General features: G+C 36.5%; 4 protein-coding genes across 4 annotated transcripts; 2 read left to right on the top strand and 2 right to left on the bottom strand.

Annotated features, from left to right (window-relative positions):
* Positions 1–7,508: 7,508 nt before the first annotated feature.
* Positions 7,509–11,111, top strand: LOC132180787 (protein AUXIN SIGNALING F-BOX 2). Its single transcript, XM_059593732.2, has 3 exons — positions 7,509–8,470; positions 9,544–10,039; positions 10,119–11,111. The coding sequence occupies exons 1-3, from the start codon at positions 8,019–8,021 to the stop codon at positions 10,887–10,889; spliced, it is 1,719 nt and encodes a 572-aa protein (XP_059449715.1). The 5' UTR covers positions 7,509–8,018; the 3' UTR covers positions 10,890–11,111.
* Positions 11,112–12,182: 1,071 nt separating this feature from the next.
* Positions 12,183–13,813, bottom strand: LOC132182379 (proline-rich family protein). Its single transcript, XM_059595609.2, has 3 exons — positions 13,708–13,813; positions 13,341–13,593; positions 12,183–12,502 (listed from the first exon to the last, which is right to left on the bottom strand). Exons 1-3 carry the CDS (start codon positions 13,748–13,750, stop codon positions 12,448–12,450), a joined length of 351 nt encoding a protein of 116 aa, XP_059451592.2. The 5' UTR covers positions 13,751–13,813; the 3' UTR covers positions 12,183–12,447.
* Positions 13,814–15,730: 1,917 nt separating this feature from the next.
* Positions 15,731–17,806, top strand: LOC132181517 (GEM-like protein 5). The gene is made up of 3 exons (XM_059594769.2): positions 15,731–16,185; positions 16,271–16,545; positions 17,178–17,806. Exons 1-3 carry the CDS (start codon positions 15,765–15,767, stop codon positions 17,385–17,387), a joined length of 906 nt encoding a protein of 301 aa, XP_059450752.1. The 5' UTR covers positions 15,731–15,764; the 3' UTR covers positions 17,388–17,806.
* Positions 17,807–18,487: 681 nt separating this feature from the next.
* Positions 18,488–21,101, bottom strand: LOC132181197 (translocon-associated protein beta (TRAPB) family protein). The gene is made up of 6 exons (XM_059594308.2): positions 20,795–21,101; positions 19,610–19,708; positions 19,419–19,527; positions 19,266–19,337; positions 19,133–19,138; positions 18,488–18,697 (listed from the first exon to the last, which is right to left on the bottom strand). Exons 1-6 carry the CDS (start codon positions 20,968–20,970, stop codon positions 18,578–18,580), a joined length of 582 nt encoding a protein of 193 aa, XP_059450291.2. The 5' UTR covers positions 20,971–21,101; the 3' UTR covers positions 18,488–18,577.
* Between the last annotated feature and the right edge of the window lie 4,301 nt (positions 21,102–25,402).

The raw sequence follows: 25,402 nt of genomic DNA, 5'->3' as shown, positions 1-25,402 counted from the left end.
CACCCTTATTTTAATCCAAAGCATTCTTATTCACATGTAATGCGTATTTAAATAAATTAAGAGCTACATTCTTGCTAAATACTATTAAGTTGTTCAACACAAGGAATGTATGGCCCCCAACAAATCCCACCTCAGCTAATTGCTATAAGCCGAGCCTTGGCCTATTAGCCATCAACGCTTCAATACCTAAAATGGAATTCTGAGCGGTTTGAAGTTTGCTCGGGACACCCAAATCTCACAACTCACACCCCCCTCAATTGGGGTCCAATAGGGCATTTAGACCCAGCCAGGCCGATGCTGATTCCGGTTGAAAGGTGGTAAAACGGCTCTATCGGCATGGCTCATCTACAGCTCCCATGAGTTGTGAACCACGTTGTGGCATTGAATAATATGGATTCATATATCTGCTACCAAAGAAAAACATGTCATAAAAGGCTACCCCACCATCACATGCCTATGGATGCTCCTCTTGGAACGGTCCACGTAGGTTAGACAATTTTACAAACAATATAAGTTTGCTAGTTTAGAGAGAGATGGTGAAGAAAACGAAGAAAATATTTCCCAATTAAAAGAAAAAGAAATTCCTCTGATGTAATTTTTTTAAAACAATTATGTCTTTTGAAAAATGAGCATTAAAAGGTCAAAGAAAATCTTGCAGATTGGCAGAATTAGGTGGGGGATGGTTTAGTCTACAATAGATTGCCGCCATTGTAGAAAAGGGCAGGTCTATGAAAACTTAACTTACATAGGGTAAGCATTCCGTGTTTCTTTAACTCTATTTAAAGAAAAAAAATGTTTGACTCGTTTATCTAATGATGGATGTGATAAGTATTATATAAGTTGTCACGTCAATTTATAAATTTTTTGAAATAAAAGCTGTAATATTCTTAACACTTATATTTAATACATAAAATAAATGTCAGTGATTGCCTCACCAAGAGCTTTTATTTATGTATTACGTGACTTTGTTTGATAACATTTTTTTTTCTTTTTCTCATTTGTTTTCTCTTTTTAAGATAGAAATATTAACAAACAACCAAAAATACAAAACACTCCAAATTATTTTTATATTTATATTATATCCAAACACTTTTTCAATAAAAAACATTGACAAACCAAGCATAGTTTATACATTCTCATAGATGGCAAAACCTAAATAAGTAAATAATTGAGTTTTGTATTGTAAAGGTTTCTCAAAGGACATGGGAATCCACAAACTTGTTTCCATTTTAGGGCAGTTCGAGGCCAAACACAAAGCTTATCTCCATTAAAAATTTAAAGCTTCCACTCTTGTGAACATCCCTTGAAATTTACCAAGTAATTAGTTAGCATAAAATGTTATTAGGCTTGCAAAAAGCTTAGCCGAAGTGGGAGTAATTATAAATATTTATCTTTCATTTCACTTTCATATATACTAGACTTATGTGACTGTGTTTGTCAGTCTTTGAATTTTTATTTATCTTTTAATAAAACTGATATAAGAATAAATAGACACTATCACCTTTTTTTTTTTTTTTTTTTGTTGACATGTTCACACGGTCACGTCATTTCAATGACATAATAATAAAATTAAAAAAATAAATATATAGCATTCCTCCTCGAAATGATAATGTAGGAAAAGGTTTCTGTATAGGCCACAAACTTGATGACATTTTTGTATGGTTCTGCCCAAAACAAAGACAAACTATGCCAAAAGAAAAGAAAAAAATGTCATTTCTTTCAACATCCCTATCCCCTTTTTAAAGAACTTTGATGATATATGCCTTCGCCATTAACGTTTGGTAGAGAAGGCTCTTATCCAGAGGAGGTTTTACACTTTCTGAACTGAAGTTGATTGAATGTTATGCTTTTAGCCAATGCCACAAAACATGGCTGTCGGGGTTGACTGGTTCCTAATTTTTTCCAGGGATTGGATCTTTACAATTGGAGTGGAGTTAAACAGATAGATCCTTGCACTTTAAAAAGCTGTTCCGAATAGGTAGATTTTGCAACCTTCTCTCTATGAATCGTTTGAATTACATTGCAATTAAAGTAACCGCTATAGTAGAGAATCTTACTTCTTTTGGTGAGAGTTCAATCATTATAGTTGTTAAAATAGTAATTAAATGAATAAATTCGTTTATTTTTATCAGCTTAAGCTTTTGAAATAAGTGGCGATTTAACATGTATCAAAACAAAATATTCTGAATTTGAATATCGACTCTACAAATCATTGTCTATTCCAGTTAAATATTTTATGTATTACGAAAAAGTTTAAACTAACACATGAGAAAGATAGTCTTCTTAAAATAGTAACTAAGTGGTGATTTAACGGTAATCCTAGTGCTCCACTCAATCAATCCTTTTATTTTCTTTTTTAGTTATTTTGGCACCAAATTTTTCTTCCCCACAGGGAAAAGAAGAAGAAAAAAAAAAAGTTGATGCATATAGGTGGAGAAATTAGCAGGAAAGTGGGGACACTGATTTGGAATAATTGATGGATAGAAGAAGTAAAGAAAATGACAAAATATTTCATATAAGCCTAACATTGTCAGTTGAGTGAGTCAAGGGAATCCCAGAGAACACGCCTAGGTGATAAAACCCTATTCATCTCATCCTCACACCTCAGAAATGTCCAAAACATCTCTATAGCCATTGCCCATTTCTCCACCAGCCTACAACCTACACCATTATATATATATATATATATATATGCTTCAATTCTTTTGTTCTTTCTTTTGGCTCATCAGACTAATCTGATTTTGGCCTAGACCGGATCAGAGAATGATGCTCCTTTCTGTCTGGAGACCACCCCCACAAGCTTTTTTTTTTTTTTTTTTTTTTTTTAACAGAGTCATTTTATCTAAAAATGCTGCTGGCGGCCAAACACAGTCTTCAATGGCTCTTGCTTTATCATAGCTCAAACAAAACGGGATTTAGAGATTAGTGGCAAAAATATACTTATATACAGACAGTGTCTATTTTAGGATGAGAAAATCTCAGCTATTTATTTTTATTTTAATTGAAAATGGTAATAATTAATAACAAAGTTGAAGATAAGGATGGAGACAAGCATAATTACTCATGGGTGTTGAGGGCAGGTGGGGGCAAGCATTTGTACATCCAAATCTATAATTGCTAGTTATATGAAGGCGCACTGGTCCATAATTACATAACTATTTAAATCTACGGCGTAATTTGGGCGTCATCCATGGGGTTGATTCAAAAGGACGAAGAACAAATAACATTAATTATGCTGCAATGATCATGGATCATGCACATGCAAAGGACTTTGAAGTTATTGGATCAGGACGGATTTTCTAATAATTTTGTTGTTTATTATATAATTAATAATTTAAACAATTAATTAGTTTGATAAAAATAAGTGAACTGATCGATCATCCATAAACAAATTGTTGTCGATGTACGATGTTACTAATTATGAATTTCAACGGAAAAAAACAGTGCCAAAATTACTGTTTATTTGACATTTTTGACTGGCAAATAAGCTGTAGAGAGATGGGGCAACAAGTTGAGAGAATTGGTGCCATTGGTTCAAGATGTTATTGGAGGAAATGGTGGATAAATGAACGTATGACATTGAGTCAAAGTGATCCATGATTAGGAATGACGCAACCCAAAGATAAACTCTAAAACTAATGGGTATATATATATTGGCTACAATCATTTTATACGGCAGCAATACTTGTCAACCCACATCTCTCTTTTTCTTTTTATCTTTTTGTTATTTTCTCAAATGATATTCAGGTTTATGAGAAAATTGAATGCCCATGAATAGGAAAAAAGAAAAAAAAATGAAAAAGAAAAAGAGAATATAATTAAGTACATCGAGTCCATTATATACATATATACATGCATGTAGATGTAGGTAATGTTGTTGGTAATTTACTTTTGGGTTCAATTCTAATTAAAATTAGACTGGTTAGGATTGTGACATGTATCCTAATTTTAATAAGTTAAATTTTAATTGAGATTAAATCCAAGCCAAACTTCTCTTGAATTCAGCTTAAATGCGATTATAATTAAAACTAAATGTGTTAGGACTTGGGATTAAAAGTACCCATAATCTTTAGCCATCCGGATTCGTTTTGCCTTGTGGGCTATGCACTAATACTCAGAAAAATAATAATAAAAGAAAAATCTCAGGAAAGTACTTGTAGATATATATAGCTAGCAGGTAGCACCAAATTTCTATCAATAGATTCTTAAGAATTTAAGTGACAATCGTGAATGAAGGTGATGAGATGAGGTTGACCAACCGACTAAAATAAAGATTTGAAAGTTTTATATTATTATTATTATTTTCTTTTTAGGGTTTCGTTCTGGCCTCAGAAATTTGAGATTTTTGTGCAACTAGTTACATCAGGGGCAAAAGTTGTTAGGCCCCACTTCGTTATTTGCTTACTTTTTTGTTCTTTTAATTTAATACCATTTTTAAAAAATATTTTTTAGCATTTAAAAAATATATGATGTTTTTGTTGGAAGTCCCACGTTATCTGGGTATTAAAGAGATTGACCATTTATAAGGTGAGGAAAAATTTCTACTCTTTAGCTAGTTTTTAGGTTGAGTTAGGTCCAAGACCCATTTCTAATATAGGATCAGAGCCTAGGCTAATTGACTGTAGCCCACCGTCACCCATTATCGCACGTGTTGGCTTGGATGTCCTCCCGCCACACGTGAGGGGGCGTGTTGGAAGTCCCACATTGCCTGGTTATTAAGGAGATTGAACATTTATAAGGTGAGGGGAAACCTCAATTCTTAAGCTAGCTTTTAGGTTGAGTTAGGCCCAAGACCCATTTTTAATAGTTTTTGTTATTCAAGAATGATGCTATTCTTTACTAATTAACTTGGATTTCATTTTCTTCTTCCTGTATTTTCCCATTTCAGTTCAAATTTTTTCAACATATGAAATTTAAAATAAAAATAAAAATCATAATAGTTTTATATTTTTATCCAGATTCGTGTCATTTTAAACTATTATGATTCGTGAAAATGTTGTTGGAAACAACGACATTACTAACCTTAGTTGTTCCGTTACATTTCAAATACAAAATCCATTATGTTTATCTATAAGAAAAAGGACAAATTTTCATAGCATATAATGGGGGATTTTAAAAGGTTCTACCTCACGAAGTTAAGTATATTTTGGCGTTTGTTTGTTTACCTAATAAATTTGAAAGACAATTCGAGTTTTCTTAAACGAAGAGAGAAGACGATTCTCTTCTCTTAAACGTTTTGAATTGTTAGTAATTCAGACACTAATTTGCAAGACTTGCATATCTGCTTTAAAGAAGTTGAGTTCTCTGAATTTCGCATCGTCTATGGTTGAATTAAGTACGGGCGAAATCTGACAGAGAGAGGTATTCTAATTAGGAATCTAATCAAATCCAAGTGAAAGTTCTTGATGTGTATATGTATGCATAAGATGTGCGTCACTTATCAGTGATGAAGCCAATCAAAACTGGAGTTATCTGAAAAACGCAAGCAACATCATGAGATTCGATGGATATAAAGCTGTTAAGCGGATCCTAACCATTACAGCATTGAGCATACATAAACATACCGAACTATTCGAGCATCATTGGTGCATTATTCCAAACCTTCCCCCCCCCCCCCATCACAGACTGTGAGCCTCTCTGGCCAATCAGGCAAGTGTTCCATCCAACTGTACGGCCATGATTGATTAGGAGAGCAGGAGCAAAGCAGAGAGTGATGCAACCAATTACGTGGGACTGTAGGAGCATCGTACGGTGCACCATAACATACTGAATCCATCATTTATGGAGTACCACAAAACATCTTTATGATTCCGTAACTCTCACACTTGGTTTTATGAATGCATTCAAAGCAGTCTTAGATTTTGTCGAAATCATTTTTCCTTGCCTCCTCCTCTTTTTGTTTTTTTCTTTAATAGCTATAGGACAATATCTTGTATATTAACATTGATCCATACATTTTTTTAAAAATTTGTGTAGAAATGATATTCAAAAAATAAAAAAAATGTCATAGAGTATAGACACTCCTACTATTACCACTCTTAATCTTCTACACTTTCTCACATGATAGTATGATATTGTACTATCAGTCTCTTAAATATTTATTAATATGACATTCGACATGATTCTGCTATATTTGTTCAACACAAATTTGTGTAGCCTGACTAACCGACCACCCTCCAAACATTTAAAGGCGTTACGAAAGTTATGAAAATGCACTTAATGACATAATAATCGTAACCACTAAATATCTCGAATATCTCGAATATGGTTGTCAATTAGTATGAATTTAGTAGATTTAGTGTTAATTTGGTGGTTTTAGAGCATCTTAGGCAAAATAATCTATTGAAAAAGTACAAGTTTTTTAGTTTAGCTACTCATTTTTTTTTATACAGACTCCAATATATTTTCTATTCTATGCTTTTTTTTTTTTCCAAATACTATTTTGTGTGAGAAAGAGTGAAAGAAAGAGAAGGGAGAAACTAAAAGAAATAAAGGAAAGAGAAAAATAATAACAAACAAAGTTTATAGTGTAAATAATAAATAGGCTAATCAACATATTTACTATTCATACTAAAAGAAAAAATTACAAAATAACTATTTTACTAAAGAAAAAAAAAATGCTAATAATAATTAAATTTAACTATTATAAAAGATTTACCTATTTTCCTGGTGACGCTCTTACTACTCTTGTGTGGTGGTAGTGAGTACCAACAAGCAGAAAATGGGTGGCTTAATTTTTTTTTATTTTTTTTTATGACGTGTTACTAACACATTTAGTGGTAAAGAGCTAGCAAGAGTAAGATGGAAGTGTAGGTAACTCCTCTTAAAAAAAAAAAAGAAAAAAAAGAAAGATATATAGTTTAATAAATGATGGAAGGGAATTTCTTCCCAAGCTAATCGGAAGAAAAACTTATCTTACCCAAAATTTTCTAATCATTAAAAAGAGCCACGATTCACATATCCCACAAGGGGGAAAAAAAAAAAAAAAATCTGACATACAATGTTTTATTACCAAAAACGTTTTAACTCGAGAGTAATAAATAGGGTGTACTCGCTCTTATTGGCAAACAGCTGTCAGCATAGGGCATTTAGATACCTCACATGGAAATGTCTCAGTCAAATGCCGCGAGTTTTATGTACTCGCGAGAGTCGGAAGAAAGAGGGATAAGGCAATCTTATTTAGTTGGCACTTTCGGTAATTTCAGCTGAAAACCAGTGTCATTTATCTGACAGACCATTACTGACCTCTTTAGTAAGACTTTGGCAGAGAGGGGTGTCTTCGAAACCAGTGATAAGGACACATGCATGTTCACCCACTCGACCGTCGAGATTCCCCTTAGTTTCCCATAGAGTCAATACTGGACGTTGGATCTGGAACCCCAAGGAAACCCCGATTAAGTACTCGGGGTTAAATCAGTAACCATGGTTAGTTAGCTCAAGCTTTCTGTGTGGTTCCTCTGACTCTGAGTTAAGCTTTAACACGAGGGTCTTTGTGAGTTTTTGGGACTGTGTGCGGAGCGAGAGAGAGTGGGAGAGGGAGAGTAAGAGGAGGGTTTGGGTTCTATCTCTGGGTTTTCAGAATCACAAATTTCTATTTATGGGAATTTCAGATTCTGAGATCTTTGAATTTTGATCTGTTTTACAACGTTTTTTCGGTTTCTCTTTCTTTTTCATGTTGCTGTAATCATCGCTTATTTGATTTCAAAGATGATCACTGAGAAAACATTTTCTTTCCCTTTCTCTCCCACTTTTTTTCTCGAGAAAATTTGAGTTCTTTTCCTATCCTCTCTTTCTCTCTCTCTCTCTCTCTCTGCAGATCGAAGCTATGTGAGAGATTTCTCTTTTTACCCACTTCAGATCTGGCCTCTTTCATGTAGATCTCAGCTCATTTGCAGCAAGATCTACCTAAATCCCTTCATTTTTTTTTTTTCCCGGGAAGTTGTTTTATTTTTTTCCTGGAAACTTGTAATTTTTTTTTCCGGGAAAATTCTGGGTTTTGGATTGGATGCTAAACAAGGATGAATTATTTTCCGGACGAGGTTTTAGAGCACGTGTTCGATTTCGTAACGTCGCACAGGGACCGCAACGCGGTGTCTCTGGTGTGCAAATTGTGGTACAGAGTAGAGAGATTCAGTAGAGAGAGAGTGTTCATAGGAAACTGCTATGCAATCAGTCCCGAGAGAGTGATCATGAGGTTTCCGGGGCTCAAGTCGCTGACTTTGAAGGGGAAGCCTCATTTCGCTGACTTCAACCTGGTGCCGCATGATTGGGGGGCCTATGTACAGCCTTGGATCGAAGCCTTTGCGAAGAGTCGGATTGGGTTGGAGGAGCTTAGGCTGAAGAGGATGCTGGTTTCGGATGAGAGCCTCGAGCTTCTTTCGCAGTCCTTCGTGAATTTTAAGTCTTTGGTTCTTGTTAGCTGTGAAGGGTTCACCACCGATGGCCTTGCAGCGATAGCTGCTAACTGTAGGTAAGAAAGATTGAAGTTTTGTTTTCTCAAGTTTTCTTCGGCGTATTATTTTGGCGATTTGACTTAGCTTTTTCTATTTTTGCTTTTTTGACTTGGGTATGTGAATTTCGAATTTTTATAAATGGGGTTCTTTGACCGTCTCTTGTTACAAGGATACTTGCTGATTTTATATTTTACTTTGTTTTTTGAAGTTGTCTTTGGCGTATTATTTTGGTGATTTGGCCTAGTTTTTTCTACTTATTGCTATTGTTTTTTTTTTTTTTTTTTTTAACTTGGGTGTGGATTTCGAATTGTTATAAATGGGATTCTTTGACTGTCTCTAGTTACAAGGACACTTACTGATTTTGTATATTACTTTGTCCGTTGTGCCTTGAAAGTCCTATTATTGGACTGAACGGGAATCTTTTTCTTTGTTATCCGGGACGTTGTTTCTTGTTTTGTAGAGTTTATTTTTATGGTTGTTACCTTGTTACGTAGTTGATGGATAATGTTATATGGCTAGGGGTTGTTTGAAGAGTTATAGAATGTTTTGGCTGTGTTATTTGTGATATTTGAAGTCTGGGTGTTTCAGCTTTGTCTCCTTCATCTCAAAGCTATTGAAGTCTGTGTTCCGTCTTTGTAATATATTATTAAACAACGGCTTGGACTTTTCTACGCATATGGGTGGGAGTCCTTTCTGGAAACGGTTAACTGAGCTGGTCTCTTTCTAATTTATCCATCATTACATGTATTTTCTGCTTGGATCTAGTGTTGACTTGAATATTATTGATAGACAAATCTTTGTTTTATGTTATCATTGTGTTTCTCTCGCTTGGTGTGATCATCAAGACTTGAGAACATATTTCAATGGAAGTCTCAAAACCAAAAAATCATCCCAAGAGACATTTCTCCGGACCATTCATTTATCAGCACTTTCCTGAGAGACCGAATTTGTTGTCACTAATCTGGTGACAATGAGAGGCAGGTTACATAGACTTGATGATAACATAGAGCATGAGATAAATGGTTATGTTGAGAGTTGGTTGAGAAAGTACTGTCTTTTAACTTCCTATATCGTCCTGTTTCTTATCCAGGTTTCTTAGGGAGTTGGACCTTCAAGAGAATGAAATTGATGATCTTTGTGGCCACTGGCTTAGTTACTTTCCTGAGAGCTGCACTTCACTTACCTCCCTGAATTTTGCATGCCTCAAAGGAGAAATTAATTTAGCAGCTCTTGAGAGACTTGTGGCAAGATCTCCTAATCTCAAGAGCTTGAAGTTAAACCGTGCAGTGCCTCTTGAGGTGCTCCAAAAGATATTGATGCGAGCACCTCAATTAGTGGATTTAGGGACAGGGTCTTTTGTCCATGAGCCTGATTCTGAGACCTACAATAAACTGAAGGCTACCATTCTGAACTGTAAATCAATTAGGAATTTATCAGGGTTTTTGGAGGTTGCTCCTCGTTGCCTGCCATCCATTTACCCTATTTGCTTGAACCTGACCACCTTGAACCTGAGCTATGCTGCTGGGATTCATGGTTCTGATCTCGTAAAGCTGATTCGCCAGTGTGTGAAACTTCAGCGCCTATGGGTAAGATCTTTAAACCTCGTCCAATTTAATCTTTTCTTTTATATCAATGACTGACATCAGTTCTCATAATTACTTGCAGATACTGGATTGTATTGGAGACAAGGGACTAGAAGTTGTAGCTTCCACTTGTAAAGAGTTGCAGGAATTGAGGGTTTTCCCATCTGATCCCTTTGGGGTTGGCCATGCTGCCGTAACAGAAAATGGCCTGGTTGCTATATCCAGTGGTTGCCCAAAGCTTCATTCATTGCTGTATTTCTGCCAGCAGATGACGAATGCTGCTCTTGAAACTGTAGCCAAGAACTGTCCGAATTTTATCCGCTTCAGGTTGTGCATCCTCGATCCTACAAAACCTGACGCCATTACTATGCAGCCATTAGATGAAGGCTTCGGGGCAATTGTCCGGTCATGCAAGCAGCTCCGGCGATTGTCAATGGCGGGACTTCTAACTGACCAGGTTTTCCTTTACATTGGAATGTATGCTGAGCAGCTTGAAATGCTTTCGATTGCATTTGCTGGGGACAGTGACAAGGGAATGCTCTACGTATTGAATGGTTGCAAGAAGCTTCGCAAGCTTGAGATCAGGGATTGCCCCTTTGGTAACGCAGCACTTCTAACGGACGTGGGAAAGTATGAAACAATGCGATCCCTTTGGATGTCGTCCTGTGAAGTTACCCTTGGAGGCTGCAAGATACTTGCGAAGAAGATGGCAAGGCTTAATGTGGAGATAATAAATGAACATGATCAGATGGATGTTGGGCCTGAGGATGGAGAAAGAGTAGATAAGATGTACCTCTATCGAACCCTGGTCGGGCGAAGGAAAGATGCACCTGAATTTGTGTGGACTTTGTAGGTCCATTGTGGCTGTCTTTTTAGGTTGTGCCATTTATTTTCTTTTTCTTCTCTCTCTTTTTTATTTTTATCAACTAGTTGTACTTTATTTAGACCTTCTGATTAATGGATTCTAGCACCTTGGTGAGTTTAGTGTTCTGTTATTGTTTTCTTTACAAGAAGAGACTTGCTATTTGTAACTTCTTTATTATAAATAGATTTGTGTTAGTGTTGGCAAATTTAATTCCCATCTCTGGCCACATGGAATTAGGAAATGGGGAGGATCTAATAGATTTTGCTCATTTAATGGCGTTCATTAGATGCAATAAATAAAAGTATTGTTCGTAAAATTTTATTTTTATTGTGTGATGAGTTTGAATTATATTGAAACATAATTATAAAATTATATAAATAAATTATAACTCAATTTAATTATTGGATTTATATCGAAATTTGCAAGTCACTTTAAAAATTGCTAGCATTAAATGTCATAAATTGGGTTCTGATTGTGTCTTGTAAACGTCAAAGAACTTCGGTTTATGGCTGATAACGACTTCGTTTTCGTTCATTGTTTCTGAAACACAACATTTTCATTAGGCTTTTTGGCTAGGCTTCAAAACTCACATGTTAGGGAAACAGTTCCAAGCAGCTTGAAGAGCTTTGCTCCCATTCCTCTGGTCAAGAAAGTGAAGCTAAAAGAACCAGAGCTATATATTTAGTCAAGGAAACATTACGGTAGTCAGCTTTAGTTTTAAATCGCAGACTATTTGCCAATTGCTAGAGGGAAGTTGAATGCAAAACCTATCATGCTGTGTCGAGAGGATGGTATGGGCCCTTCTGTCTTTTCTTCTTTCTTTGCCAGGTTAGAGTGGCACCCGTCTGCAGAATAATAACCTCCCTCCTTGATAAAGGTCCCGAGTTTCTGATAAAGAGAGCAAATACAGCTGCAGCGGAGAGATGACAAAGGAAGAAAGATGCCAGAGGGATATGAAATTGTGACTATTTCTAGCAGCAAGAGTCTTTAGTTCATATGGACAAATGAGAGAGGGGAAGAGAGAGAGAGAAGGGGGAGGACACAAAGAACTTTGTGCCTGAGAATGTGATTACTTCCTAAATACTCTTTCAACTTGAAAATATGATTCTTTAGCTCGAATGTGCTACCGAAAATTAACAAGTAATCATCCAACAGTGAATTTGCAGCAAGTTATTTGAGAGGTAAACTACAAACCATATGACCAGGGAGATAACAAAAGGCATTGCATGCAAAAGAAGCATTGAAGACCTGATTAAATGGAGTATAACTGAAGCTCACATAAAACATCAGAAGAATATGTAATCACACTAGAATCAGAACCATGTTACTTGTGATAGCACCTGTTTACAGATTCCAGGTAATAAAATAAAATTACACGGGCATAGAACCCGATGAAACCACATCATAGAACCTCTTAAAACCCAGATAAGAGGTATAAACAAAAAAGAATTACCAGATGCCCCACACAGATTATGTAGAATCCAACAATTGGTTCAGCAACAACAAAGTGCAAGCCAACTTAAGAAATAACTTATTTGTTGTGTCATCAAAGAAAAAAGCAGCACTCCTCCAACACACAGCAGCAGCAAAGCGCAGCCAAACTGCACGTGCAGAACAAAAAAACTCATTTGTAGATGAAACACCATAATTTCTATAAATATTAAGCTTTAACATCTTTCCAAAAGATGTGTATAGCAGCAATTCACAAGCAGAAATAAAAAGCATTGAAGAATATCAAGCCTCTTCATGTCAATGATCTAAGTGGACAAGTATGGTATGACTACCGATTTACCACATATTCAGGTGGAGGAATATGAATGGTTGTAATTTTGCTGGAATTGTAACTGGCAATAATCTTTCAAAACCAGATAGACACTCCATTAACCCATTAATCTTCTTTTCCCGTGGCACTTTTTAGTCACTTTTCATGAAGAAAGAAAAAGAAATCCTATATAAAAGTTTCATCAGGCACCAGTTTATGGTTTAGCTAATAATACACTTCTGGGTTGTTATTCCTCACAGTTTTGAAATATCTCTACAATCGATCTCACAATCTAATTTCAGTTTTACACCCATTTCCAATGCTTGCACATGACAAACAAACATCCATACATGAGGTTACAAAAAATTGAAGAATCTTGGTCATCTTGTCCCAATTGAAGGAAAAAAAAAAATTATTGCTTCTACACAATTCGAGTGTCTACCATTGTTCATTTTCCCAATTACAAAATCCCACATTAATTTAACATCTTCGTGTTTATCTCACCAACAAGGTTGTTCATTAGACATGAAAACTTGCCATATATATTCAAATTCACTCCAATTCCTCAAAGATTCCCATGTCTTTCAGTTTCTGATAATATCTCCTCACAAATCCCATGTAAGAGAAATCAACATAAATGGAAAAACCCAATTGGGAGAGATAGCAAAGGGGCGTACCAGCCTTGTAAGAAAGAGGCACAACCGGTCTGATCGTCGTAACGGTGATGCTCGTAGTGGTAGTGCTGGTATTGCTGGGGTGGTGGCGGTGGCGGGTACCCTTGTGCGAAGTACCCTTGGTACCCTTCGTACGGCGGACCCTGCTGCGCCGGCGGAGGGTACCCCGGATACCCAGGTGGCGGTGGTGGCGGGTACCCTTCGTACGGTGGCGCTGATGGGTACCCCTGTGGTGGTGGATATGGAGATCCATACCCTGCATTACATGTTACATAGATTTCAACCAATATAAAAATTACTCACACGAATTGACTTATACTCAAGTCAAAAGAACTGAAATACACAAAATTAAGGAGGTGATGGGATATACCTGGGGGAGGGTAGGGTTCTTGGGGAGCTTTCTGGTAACTCATTTTCGGGCTCAAGAGAAGGGGGATTTTTTGGTCGACAATTTTATAGGAGCTTCGATGATTTATTTCCTTAGGTTATTTCGTGGTAATAAAATCTACACGGAACAAGGGCTTTGCGCACTTTCCTTGCGTGCTTAGTTTAACATGTTAACTTAAAAGAATTTTGTCATGTTTAATTAAATACATGGCCTTGTATAGTTTTACGCACAACATTTGACGCATTAACTTTAAGATACATAACATTTAAGATTGACAATTTTTTTACAGAATTCACGAACCTAACATGAAATTTGTAAGTTTTGGTTAATGAATATGACCGGTTTAATAAAATAAATTAGATTATGATTGATTTATATAGTCTTATATTTATACCTCAACACAATTAATATACAAACACAAATTATTACCTATGGTAGAATCACATTGCAATGTCACATCAATTAGTTTTTTCTCAATCTATTGGTCGACCATTAACTCTAAGAAATTTGATTGTCGACCGCAAGTTCTCGGCCGGAGTGGCCACCCTTGAGGTTATGTGAGAGTGAGAAAGTGGTCAGTTGATAGTGGTTAAAGATGACTATATGGTCATCCTTGTGGAGCAAAGTATAAATTCTTTCATTTTGCATAAATACTTTTTTTTTAGTTGACATAACGGTGTTACATCTTACTGCCACATCATAATATAAATTTACATAATTTTAAATACGGCTAATTAATTAGTATTCTCAAAATGTCAATCTTTCAACATTCTTATTTACATGACACATTCACCGTTCATTTGCTTTTTTAACAAAAAAAAAAGAAAAAGAAATAATGCTAAAAAATAATACTTGAAAATGTTAAATAATATTTTCCTTTCTTATAAATCGGTCCGCTCTTTCCTAAGAATTGTTTCGATTGCCAGCCTGAGCACATTTACGTCGTAACACGAAAATATCTGAGTGATTGTGAGACATTAGTGTGTGGGCCTTGGGCCTGTGAGCCAGAGGAGGGCCCAGTGTTATTATTATTATTTTTTTGGTCTAATTTTCTTGTCTAGACTTCAACAGCCCAAATCTAAACCAATTTGCAATTGGAGCAAGTCATGAGCTGATTGTCCATTATGAATTCACATCTCCTGGTATTAGGTTCCTTGAATTGTACAAAAAAATTTAGCAACCTAAAAGAGAGGGAGGGAGGTTGCAGATCCCACATTTTAGGTTGTATATGGAGGTAGGCGGGCTCGATACTTTCTTCTCTTATGTTGTTTAAATTTCTATAAAATTTGAACAGCCTAATAACATTCAATATGATCATAAAATAACAAGCTAACACTTGGATTGGGCTCTACCCAAACTTTTCTCCTTTTGGCCTAACATTCACTGTTCCTAAGCAATTTTTTAGATATCAAACAAACCTCCTCATAAAGTAATTTTAACGTGGCTCGTTTCCCCTCCTTTTGCAATTAGTTTTGCTATAGGTGCCCACTTGCTGGTCTAGCTAATTGTTCACCCTAAGTCGCATTAATTGACATAGATTCTTCTTTTTGATTAATCAATACGTAGTACAAGTTTTTTTGAAAGCATATGACTTTTTGAATGAAGATGACAGATATCTATACAGATAGATCTAATGTATATAATATCATATAATTGTTATATAATGAAGTACCAGATGAGTGATATATATAAGAAAAAAAATGTTATAATATTCTTGGAAATCCTAGGTGTTCCAGCTCCTTCATCTGGCTTGCTGTATGCCTTAGTAAAATGACTTTTATGAGAAAAACACGGTTAAGCAACCGAGTTGCTCATTGGTCAAGTCAAACGTTTCGCTTTCGCATGCCGTATATAATTATATATGCTCCTTCCTTTTCTTAGCGAAGATATCTTACTATACATTATCTTCTCTTCTAGAAAAATCCCATGAGTCATCACACGCCGAAGAACTCCTATAAATTAAACGACGGTCTGATCCAAATGCTGAATACCAAGAATACCCCCCCCTAAAAACTCGCACCAAGAAATTCCCGCAAAAGATGAAGAGCAGCAGCAACCAAGAATCACCACCTCTGTACCCCTCCTTATCCTCCCCCAAAGAATCACCAATGGCATCACCATTTTCCTCGTCTCCCAACAAACAAGAAAAGCAATCTCATGAGGAGCTTGCTCCGTCATCATCCTCGTCTCCACCTCCGTACAATATTGACAGCGGCGAGAAATGGCCGGGGACTCATATCATGGGGCAGCCTGCTGTTCCCACAAGCCATCCGGACAACAAGAAAGCGGCTCTATTTGGTGCAGCCGCCGGCGATCAAGGTCAACAAGACTACCATCACCCTTACCTCCAGGTCAATCCTGTTGATAAGCCAAGCAACAGTCCGATGGAATCCATTCTCCACAAATTCAACTCTTGGGGCAACAAGGCTGAAACCATGGCCAACAACATCTGGCACAACCGTATGTTCAATTCTTATATACGCTTGATTTATAAATTTAATTGATCCTCTTTATGATTTCCCATAACATTGTTGATTGTCTGCAGTGAGAACTAACTCGTCTGTATCTGAGGCTGCATGGGGGAAGATGAACCTGACGGCCAAGGCAATCACAGGAGGTGGGTTTGAGGCTTTATACAAGCAGACATTCACTACCTATCCCAACGAGAAGCTGAAGAAGACCTTCGCATGTTACCTTTCAACCGCAACCGGACCAGTTGCCGGAACTCTCTACCTCTCCAATGCTCATGTTGCTTTCTGCAGCGACCGCCCCTTATCATTCACTGCCCCTTCTGGCCAGGAGACTTGGAGCTACTACAAGGTAACTTTTCATTTTCATTATTTTTTAGACGATCAACGACCCCGATATAAAATTAGCAGATTAGGATCGAGGTGTGACTCATTTAATCAAATGGGTCAGATTATAGTTAACATGTCTAATTTTATACTTATGTCTTGACATGACTCAAACCCGACATACAAACATTTAGGATTACAAGTTTTTGCATGACTCGCAAACTCAAGATAAACCAAACACAAAATTAGCGTGTTAAGGTTAGGGGTTTGATATGTTTAATTAAATGGTTCGGAATATTATTAGCTTATATAATCTTATACTTATGCCTTGATATGACTCAAACCTAATACGTGAATACAAATTGCTGCTCCTTAAGTACAATAGGCTACTTTGCATTGCCATATGTGAGAGGATGTGGGGCTTTACTTGCTTGGCGATGTGTTGGACAGTTTGAGTTTCACTTTGCTTAATGTGCTGAATCACTTGTTTGAACAGATAGAGTTCGAACAACCTCTCACATGAATTATCTCATTGCAATGCAAGAGGAGAATGTATTGCACGGAATGAATCCTTAATTTTGTAACTAGACAAAAAAAAAATTGTTAATTGCCATTCGTCATTCTTCCACATATATTGATGACCGGCTTGTGGAACAGGTTATGGTACCTTTGGGCAAGATTGGCACCATCAATCCTGTAATCATGAGGGAAACTCCAGCAGAAAAGTACATCCAGATAGTTACGATTGATGGACATGATTTTTGGTTTATGGGCTTTGTTAATTATGATAAAGCATCTAGACATCTCTCAGAAAGTATCTCCAGCTTTGTTGCACCTGGGATAGCAGTAAACCCAGTAGTTGCATAACCGAAGAGTCGACTAGTATTGCAGGATTCTTCAATTTTCTTCAAAGCCGCGAACCTTTTTGTTTCTCTAGCGTGGAAGATTTTCTTTCTCTTGTACTACATTTTTTTTTTCCTTTAATATACTAGCATTGAATCATTGATTCTATAGATTGTAATATTTTTTCAATAAGGATACGCCTCCATTTTCATGGTTTATTTCTTTTTCGATAAAAATATCCTATGCTGGACAGTTAGCCATCTATATAAGATTATTGAGAAGAATTTTCAGCAGAAGTCATCTGAAGTGCTTCAAAGTCCACCACCTTTTTGGTGTCACCAAGAACTATGCGGTTCTAGCTGTCAAATTCTTCTCTGAATGCATTGAATCCGAACTACAACCTCAAAGGAATAAGATTACCTCCATTTTTAAATTGAGTAATGCTAGATACTATAATTTTATTCAACATTTATCCAACAATCCTAATGTAATGCTCTTAATTAACCATTGGACTAGTTCTTGTTAAATAACAAAAAGATACAATAGTTAGTTTGAAGTGTCATGTCAATATTGTTGAATAAAATTATATTATCTAACATTTCTCTTCTAAAAGAATCATGGTTAAAGTTTTATCATATTCTATCTAACGGTATAATATGATGTCACTTGGTAATTTATGTAGTCACATCATTTAATGATATGGTAATGCAACAAAATACTATCTTGACCATAAAAGAAATAGAGAGGGAAGAGGATCCTTGTCGGACGCGAAAGAGAAAAAAACCAGAGTTGTCATTATTGGTCATAAATAAAGTAACAATTTGGTAAAATCCAACTCCCTTTGGCTGTGCCGCTATTTTGCTTATACTATGGAACATGATTATAGTATTTGTAAGCAGAGGGTGCTAGCTAGAACGTAGTCCTGGTGAAATTGAGCATGCCAAATGGAAATCAGGCAGAGATGATAAACAAAACAAAACAAAAACCTACGGACCATGATCGCTAGGCATCTGTGGTCCTTGTGAAAAAGTTAAATACTAGTCTGCATTAGTTATATGTTGCACATTCTAGTTCATTAAGAAGTTCCCAACAAACGTCCTAACTCGGGCAAAAAGAAGGAAAAGGAAAAGAAAGGCAAAAAAACAAAAACAAAATGGCAACACAGGGGCATTCCCCAGTCTCAAGAGCTATTCCATAAAAATGTAACGTCTCATTTAGCGCTTCTTCTTGCTTCCTTTGGCACCACCGGATTTCGATGGAGTGCTGACCAGGTACACAAACAGGACGATAATGGATATCACAGAAATTAGAGACCCATATTTTGCCAGCAACCTCTGCAAGTGAAAATTTTGAAATTTGAGTGTGAGAAAAAAGCAATGTAAATTCTAGCAAATTCTGCGAGTCCAAAGAAGACTAATGCAAGTAATGCGAGGGAGGTTCCGCCGCTTGTGTCCTGTTCTACGCAAACAGGACAGGACCAGATGCAGACGCATCCTAAAACAGGACACATGGGTAAAGTGCATCAGTCACCCACATTTAGATCAACACACTAATTCCTTAACCTCTAAAGTTCCTTGTAGGTTAGCATAGTGTCTGCGTCATCCATGACAGTCAAGGAAGGTTATAATGCTCGATATGGGGGCAAGATACCCACCACATGCAGACCCATCACACAATAAATAATGCATTTCACTTTAGAACATTCAGATGCATGTCCAAGTAACTATCAAAATCTAGACAGTTGGGACAATAAAAGGAATGATTCGTACCTTAGCCTGCAAAAATGTAGCCCCAAGTGTATATAAATACCGGCAAAAACAAAGGAATGTGTTAGTTAACAAGGGCAAAGGTTTTCCAAAATCAGAAAGCTGAATGTAACTGATATTTACAGGAGAAACTTACCCACAGAAACTTCTTCTCAGGAGGTCTATCTGCGAGGACATCTAAAGGCAAGATTGGAGTCGAGTATGCTTCCTAAAATAAGTAATAGTCAGAAAATCAAAAATTCCCCCCCCCAAAAAAAAAATAAAATTGAACAATGTTGCAGATGCAGACCTGAAGAGCAGCCTTTGTGGGAATGCGGAATGTAATGACAGCTGGGGAAGCATAGAACAATCCTTTTACTTTGGCCTCCAACTCAAAAGAGTGGGTTAGAAGACCGCTACTGCAAACCACATAATTGGAATTTACCAAATGAAATTATATATATATATACAGAAAATGCCATTACTAAAGGCTTCACTTACGCATCAAGCCTTTCCCATGATATTGAAGTGTTACCACTGACAACATCAAACACATCTTGAGACCAGCTATCGTCCGTAAGACTTACATCATATGCGGTGCTGGAAACAAATAGAAAAAAAAAAAACAATGATTTATAGCTGAAGAAGTTAATATAAGGACACAACATATAAATCAGAAGACACTTCTAGAAGTACACAACATGCAAGTTATCAGTTAATACATCGTAGGAAAGGACACACAAATTCAAACTGGATGCATGTAAATTCAAAATGAATTCCAGAACAAATGATGGTAATCCTATAATTCCTTCTTTTTTTCCTCCCCCCGTGGGGTGTGTGGAATTTAAACTGAATCCCTGCAACATCTCACCACTTTAATTCCATCCGTTAACCAACTTTCCATCAAATTGTGCACTTGCCCATAAAAGAAAAATTCGGGAAGTTCATTAGGCATCACAAAAAAGAGTTTGATTCTCACAACCTTACACCGTTTGCTATTGCTATAAGGGCTGCTCGCCTTTTATGGCTTGGCTTGGCTATCGCTCCTATGTAATGGTCTGCCTAATAAGTAGTATACTTACCATACAAGAATGCCTATTATCTAGTGCTAGAAGCTTCGCCAGAAGCAAGCAAGACGAGGCCGCTCTTCCAGGATGAGCACCCATACATCCTTTCATATTCTAATTCCTAACGATAAGCTTCTACTCCATCCCTCCACAACCAACCAATTAACACAGGCTACAACACAATCCCCACGCTTCCCCTACATTTCACCCATGCACTACAACTCGGTTCCACCAAACAATCAGCTCCCTCTCACTCGTTGAGCTCATTGGTAATGGCGCTTAATCAAATTGAAGGAGAACAAGGAACAAGATAAAAACTCAATCACGATGTATCCTCTTATTTCATACGACCATGAAAATCATTAGGATTCAAATTTTAAATTCCATTTCTCTGCTTGGATTCATTTTCTAAGCAACCAAACGAAACAAAAATAAATAAATAAATAAACACAATCAGATCGATAATTTTCAACGACCAATTCCATTATAAGACCAATCAAACAACGCATGCAAACATATACTTTGGATCTATACATAGAAAACACACACAAAAACCCCAGATCTGAATAGATTTAAAAATTGAATCGGAGACTGTAAAATCGATTGGGAATAAACGTACGAGGATCCTTGGTTGTAAATGTCGATGGAGACGGAGACGCGTTCGGCGCCGGACTTGAGCCTCGTGAGCGAGGCCTTCTTGTGAGCCAAGATGAAGGGCATGTCGACTGCACTGCCTAGCGCGCACGTGACCAGCAACAGAGCCACCGCACCCAAGATCAGGGCTGGCCGAGCCATCGTTGGATGGGTTGGGGGATACGATTGGGAATTCAGGAGCTTGCTGGGGGTTCCGGGTAGAAGACGGAGACTTTTTGTAAATATTTGTTTCGGCCAGGGCAGTGTTTTAAGTATAGCTACACCTACCACGACTGGGCCTTAATTGGGGCCTAGTGTCACTTTTATAAAGACTTTGTTCAGCTGAAGTACCCTTTATAGGCGGCCTGACCACCCATTTTTGGTGCCAAATAATCACTCCAAAACTATCCTTTTTTTAAAAAAAAAAAAAAAAAAAAAAGAATGTTGTCACAATTTGTACTATTTATTTTAAATGAACATTATTTAAATAATGTGACATTCTATTTGATTAGGTAAGAAGAATGCTTTGCCCAGCTTAGAGGCATAGGCCCAAGCCCTGTCAAACTTGGGTAAGATATATGCTTTCTAACGAATTTTCCCATCAGGCCCACCTAAAATATGCGGATCCTGGTCATATTTTCAAAATTACTCATATCTCCCTTGTGGTCATACACTTTAGTCCACCGTCCATATAAACCTTTTTTTCTGCTCCAAATTGCTTGGGAATCGATATTTTTTATTGGGTCAATATATGGATGAGAGGTCCGCCTAATTTTAATAGAGATAAAAGCTTAATTTTAGGATATATATATATACTTGTTTTCTTATGCCGTCGAATCTCTTTTCTCAATATCATCTCGTATGTCAGAATAATGCTTCATATTTTCAAATTATAAAGATTCTTCTAATGCTCAGATCATTTCACTGAAAGTTGTTTATTTACTTTCGACAATTGATTTTTCACATCTCCTTTAATGTTGATTTAGTAGCATCTGCTTTATGAGGTGTGATTTTCAATTGATTGAGCTACTCATTGAAAATACCAATTTACTCTTGTGCTTGCTTAGACAGAGGAAAAAAAAATTTGAATGAACAATAATGACTAAATTAGTAAACGTTTACAACCCGAATGCTAAAAAAGGGAAGGGGAAAAGTTTCAAACTGTAAAAAAATTAATTAACTTCCTTACTCAATGTTGATGGGAAGCTCGTTAAGATTAAAATCATCAACAAATAGTAATACTCTAGCAAGATATGGCTTTGTTGGCTCTTCAATGTTCAAGGTATGCGTCTCCACAGACTTCAACTACACCAAATCCAGCACTACTGGTAGAGCAACCCAAGAGTCAAGTAATCCAAAGGATCTCCTCCAATGCAGGTTAATGGCTTGCATGAGAACCAAATGAGGTTTGGCAGGCAAGTAATCCTTGGCTATCAAACAATACTCTTGTCTTCATGCTAAACCTCGCTTCCTTGTTAGCTTGTATTGAAAAATGAACGGGAACGGTCTCCAATTTATGGTACGTGCAAATGGTATTGTGGCTCCACGATATATAATGCGTCAAAAACTTGTTGGTGAAGAAAGAATGCCTAACATGAATGAAAATAGCCTATTAGTTTAGCTAAGGTGACTTGCATGAGAACCAATTAAGGTTTTTAGGCAATGTTAGTCACTTTAACCTCTTGTAAGTAGCAAGCCAGTCATCCTTGGCTAGCAAACAAGACTCTTATCTTCATGTTAGAGCTTACTTCCTTCGAATTTTACTGCAAATTGAACGATCTCCAATATTGAGTGCAAACAGTTCTCTGGATCCAAGATATAATGTGTCAAATTAAAGCTTGTTGGTAAAGAAAAAAAGGCCTAGCATAAAAGAGAAGAGCCTGTCAGTTTAGCCAAGGTGACATGCGTGGGAACCAAATAAGGGTTTTGGACAATATTAGTCACTTTAACTTTAATTTCTTACAAGAAGCAGGCAAAGTCATCCTTGGCTAGCAAACGAGACTCTTATCTTCATGTTAGACCTTACTTTCTTGTATGCTTGTATTGTAACTTGAACAGCCTCTAATGTTGGTGAAGAAGAGAAGACCTAGCATGAAAGAGAATAACATGTTACTTTAGCCAAGGTGACTTGTATGGGAACCAAATAAAGTTTCTAGACAATATAAATCACTTAACTTCTAACAAGTAGAAGACAAGTCACCTGTGCTATCGAACAAAACTCTTATCTTTATTTTAGATTTTACTTTTGGGTAAGCTTGTATTGTAAATTGAATAGTCTCAAATGCATGGTGCAAATGATATTTTGGCTCATGACAAATAATGTATCAAAAGCTTGTTGGTAAGGAAGAGAAGACCTAGCATGAAAGAGAAGAACTTGTCAGTTTAGTCAAAGAGACTTGCGTGGAAGCCAAATAAGGTTTTCAAATAATACGAATCATTTTAACCTCTTGTAAGTAGCAGGCAAGTCATCTGTGGCTACCAAACGAAACTCTTATCTTTATGTTAGATCTCTCTTCCTCCTAATTAGCTTCGCTGTGAACTGAACAATTTCCAATGTAAATAATACTCCTAATCAATAACATATAATATTTCAAAATCTTATTAGTGAAGAAGAGAAAGCCTAACATGAAAGAAAAAAGCTTGTCAATTTAGCCAGAATGACTTGCCTCGGAATCCAACAAGGTTAGTTTCTAGACAATGCTAAACATTCTAACCTCTTGCAAGTGTAGGAGGCAAGTCATTCTTGGCTATCAAACAAAGCTTTAATGTTCATGGTAGACCTCACTTCTTCTCAAGTACTATTCCTGCTCCAATCTTAAGTGTTGGAGTATCTATTTATAGGCATTGAAAGAATGGAGGAAGTTTTGTTGTATAGTTTTTCTTCTCGCCAAGTGCATGCATGATCATTTTGCTGCCCATTCCATAAATGGAATATATTCCTTTTTCAGTTGAGGGAACCCTAAACAATGTACATTATCTTGATGTACTTGCAGCTCAACAGTAGTGGAGAAAGAATTTCCACTCGCAGAAAACTCAGGAAGACCTCAATCTGCCACTAGTCACATGGCTCCTTCAAAGGATCATGTGCATCATCGAGCTGATCAACTTGGTTCAGCTAATTATTTTATGTATAAGAAAATAAATGCTTAATTAATTCACAAATATAAAGAACCAATCCTTGCTTTTCTTAGCTTGTTTGTAATCAAGACGTAAGTGGAGGCTTCTATATGACTATATATATCGGCATGAGTTTTTTGGAAGTTTTTTATATATGTTCAGAAACGGTTGATATCTCTATGCATGCAAAAAACTTCCACGAAAACAGTTACATCGAAACCACGTACCCTAAAAGAAAAGTCCAAATAAGATGAAATGGACTTTTGGTCCTAAGTTCAAAACTCTTACTCACATATATAGCGTTTAATTATATTTCCTCTCTCAAACGCTATTGACTTAAGGGTCGGAATTATAATCTGATGCTAATAGGCTCCATTGCTTGCATTCTTTCTCTTTAACGGGTACAATTTGTTAACCTACGTAATGAAGATGAAGTCCCCACGCCACCTTTGAATGAATATAGCAATCTAGCAGATAAGAAACAACAGCATGAGACACCTAGTTACACTCCAACTCTATCAGCAAGATCGAGATTTGAATTCAAGTTATCAATGCTTATCAACAGATGCCACAGCTCACAAGAGTTCTTACTTACATACCTTCACAAGATCAGTTAGATAATGATTGACAATTATTTTGAATGTACTCTTGTTCGTATAGATCACTAGTTTAAAATTCAGATGTATTTTTATCTTCATTGATTGTATTATCTCTGTGACAAACTATATATTCTATATATTGAAAGCAAAACATATAGGTTTGGTATCTTGCCAAAACCCTTTGCATCATTAAGTCTTTCATTGTATCAGAGCTAAAAGTTATGTGATCGAACATTGACTCAATCAAATCATCCCTCATTTAAATTAAATATTTTACTTGTTGGGCCTCACCTATTAAAAATGAGTTTAAGCCTACACGTGAGAGAGAGTATTAAAGTAATGATGAAGTGATTAAATTTACATATTCCTGTCAGCTTAATCTTTTGAGATAACTGGTAATTTAACATGGTATCAAAGCATGTTAGCATCATTAAGTCTTTCACAATTTAGTCAAATATTTGAAACAAGGAAATTACTAAGACAGAATAGGTCGACTCAGCAACACAAAGTCAATGAGAAGAAAAGCAAACGCATGCATGAATTGGGGTATTCTCTTGATGAGGTGGAGGGCATCCAAATTGGATTGATGTTATTGCCATGAGAATCATGTTCCCTTGATATTGGAATTAAAAATAGGGGTACGACTAAGATGTTGTAAGTTGTAAGCCCTAGCTATCACCAAAGTCTTACCTCCAACGTAACTTTAGTCAATATTCAAAATGGCATCTCCAAACGCGTCTATTTAATTTCATCATCGCATCTCCAAAATAACAGGAGGTGGCAGTTGATGAGGATCATGAGACCACCGAATCTGGATTTCTTATTAATTAGGAAAAAACATAAGTTAAGTTTAGTTTTAACAAGGATTAATTAAAGTT

Source organism: Corylus avellana, chromosome 5, assembly GCF_965113065.1.
Source record: "Corylus avellana chromosome 5, dhCorAvel1.hap1.2, whole genome shotgun sequence".
Classification (NCBI taxonomy): domain Eukaryota; kingdom Viridiplantae; phylum Streptophyta; class Magnoliopsida; order Fagales; family Betulaceae; genus Corylus; species Corylus avellana.
Note: the sequence above shows the minus strand (reverse complement) of the source record. Positions and strands in the feature narration are given on the sequence as shown.

Bases quoted from the DNA above. Each gene is read 5' to 3' on its own strand.
- LOC132180787 (XM_059593732.2), top strand. From the start codon at position 8,019: ATGAATTATTTTCCGGACGAGGTTTTAGAGCACGTGTTCGATTTCGTA. The intron at 8,471-9,543 runs GTAAGAAAGATT...TTTCTTATCCAG, and splicing joins GCGATAGCTGCTAACTGTAG to GTTTCTTAGGGAGTTGGACC. The intron at 10,040-10,118 runs GTAAGATCTTTA...AATTACTTGCAG, and splicing joins TGAAACTTCAGCGCCTATGG to ATACTGGATTGTATTGGAGA.
- LOC132182379 (XM_059595609.2), bottom strand. From the start codon at position 13,750: ATGAGTTACCAGAAAGCTCCCCAAGAACCCTACCCTCCCCCAG. The intron at 13,594-13,707 runs GTATATCCCATC...CATGTAATGCAG, and splicing joins AGAACCCTACCCTCCCCCAG to GGTATGGATCTCCATATCCA. The intron at 12,503-13,340 runs GTACGCCCCTTT...CTGCACGTGCAG, and splicing joins GCCTCTTTCTTACAAGGCTG to TTTGGCTGCGCTTTGCTGCT.
- LOC132181517 (XM_059594769.2), top strand. From the start codon at position 15,765: ATGAAGAGCAGCAGCAACCAAGAATCACCACCTCTGTACCCCTCCTTA. The intron at 16,186-16,270 runs GTATGTTCAATT...GATTGTCTGCAG, and splicing joins CAACAACATCTGGCACAACC to TGAGAACTAACTCGTCTGTA. The intron at 16,546-17,177 runs GTAACTTTTCAT...CTTGTGGAACAG, and splicing joins AGACTTGGAGCTACTACAAG to GTTATGGTACCTTTGGGCAA.
- LOC132181197 (XM_059594308.2), bottom strand. From the start codon at position 20,970: ATGGCTCGGCCAGCCCTGATCTTGGGTGCGGTGGCTCTGTTGCTGGTC. The intron at 19,709-20,794 runs GTACGTTTATTC...ATTTGTTTCCAG, and splicing joins ATTTACAACCAAGGATCCTC to CACCGCATATGATGTAAGTC. The intron at 19,528-19,609 runs GTAAGTGAAGCC...TGTGGTTTGCAG, and splicing joins TCATGGGAAAGGCTTGATGC to TAGCGGTCTTCTAACCCACT.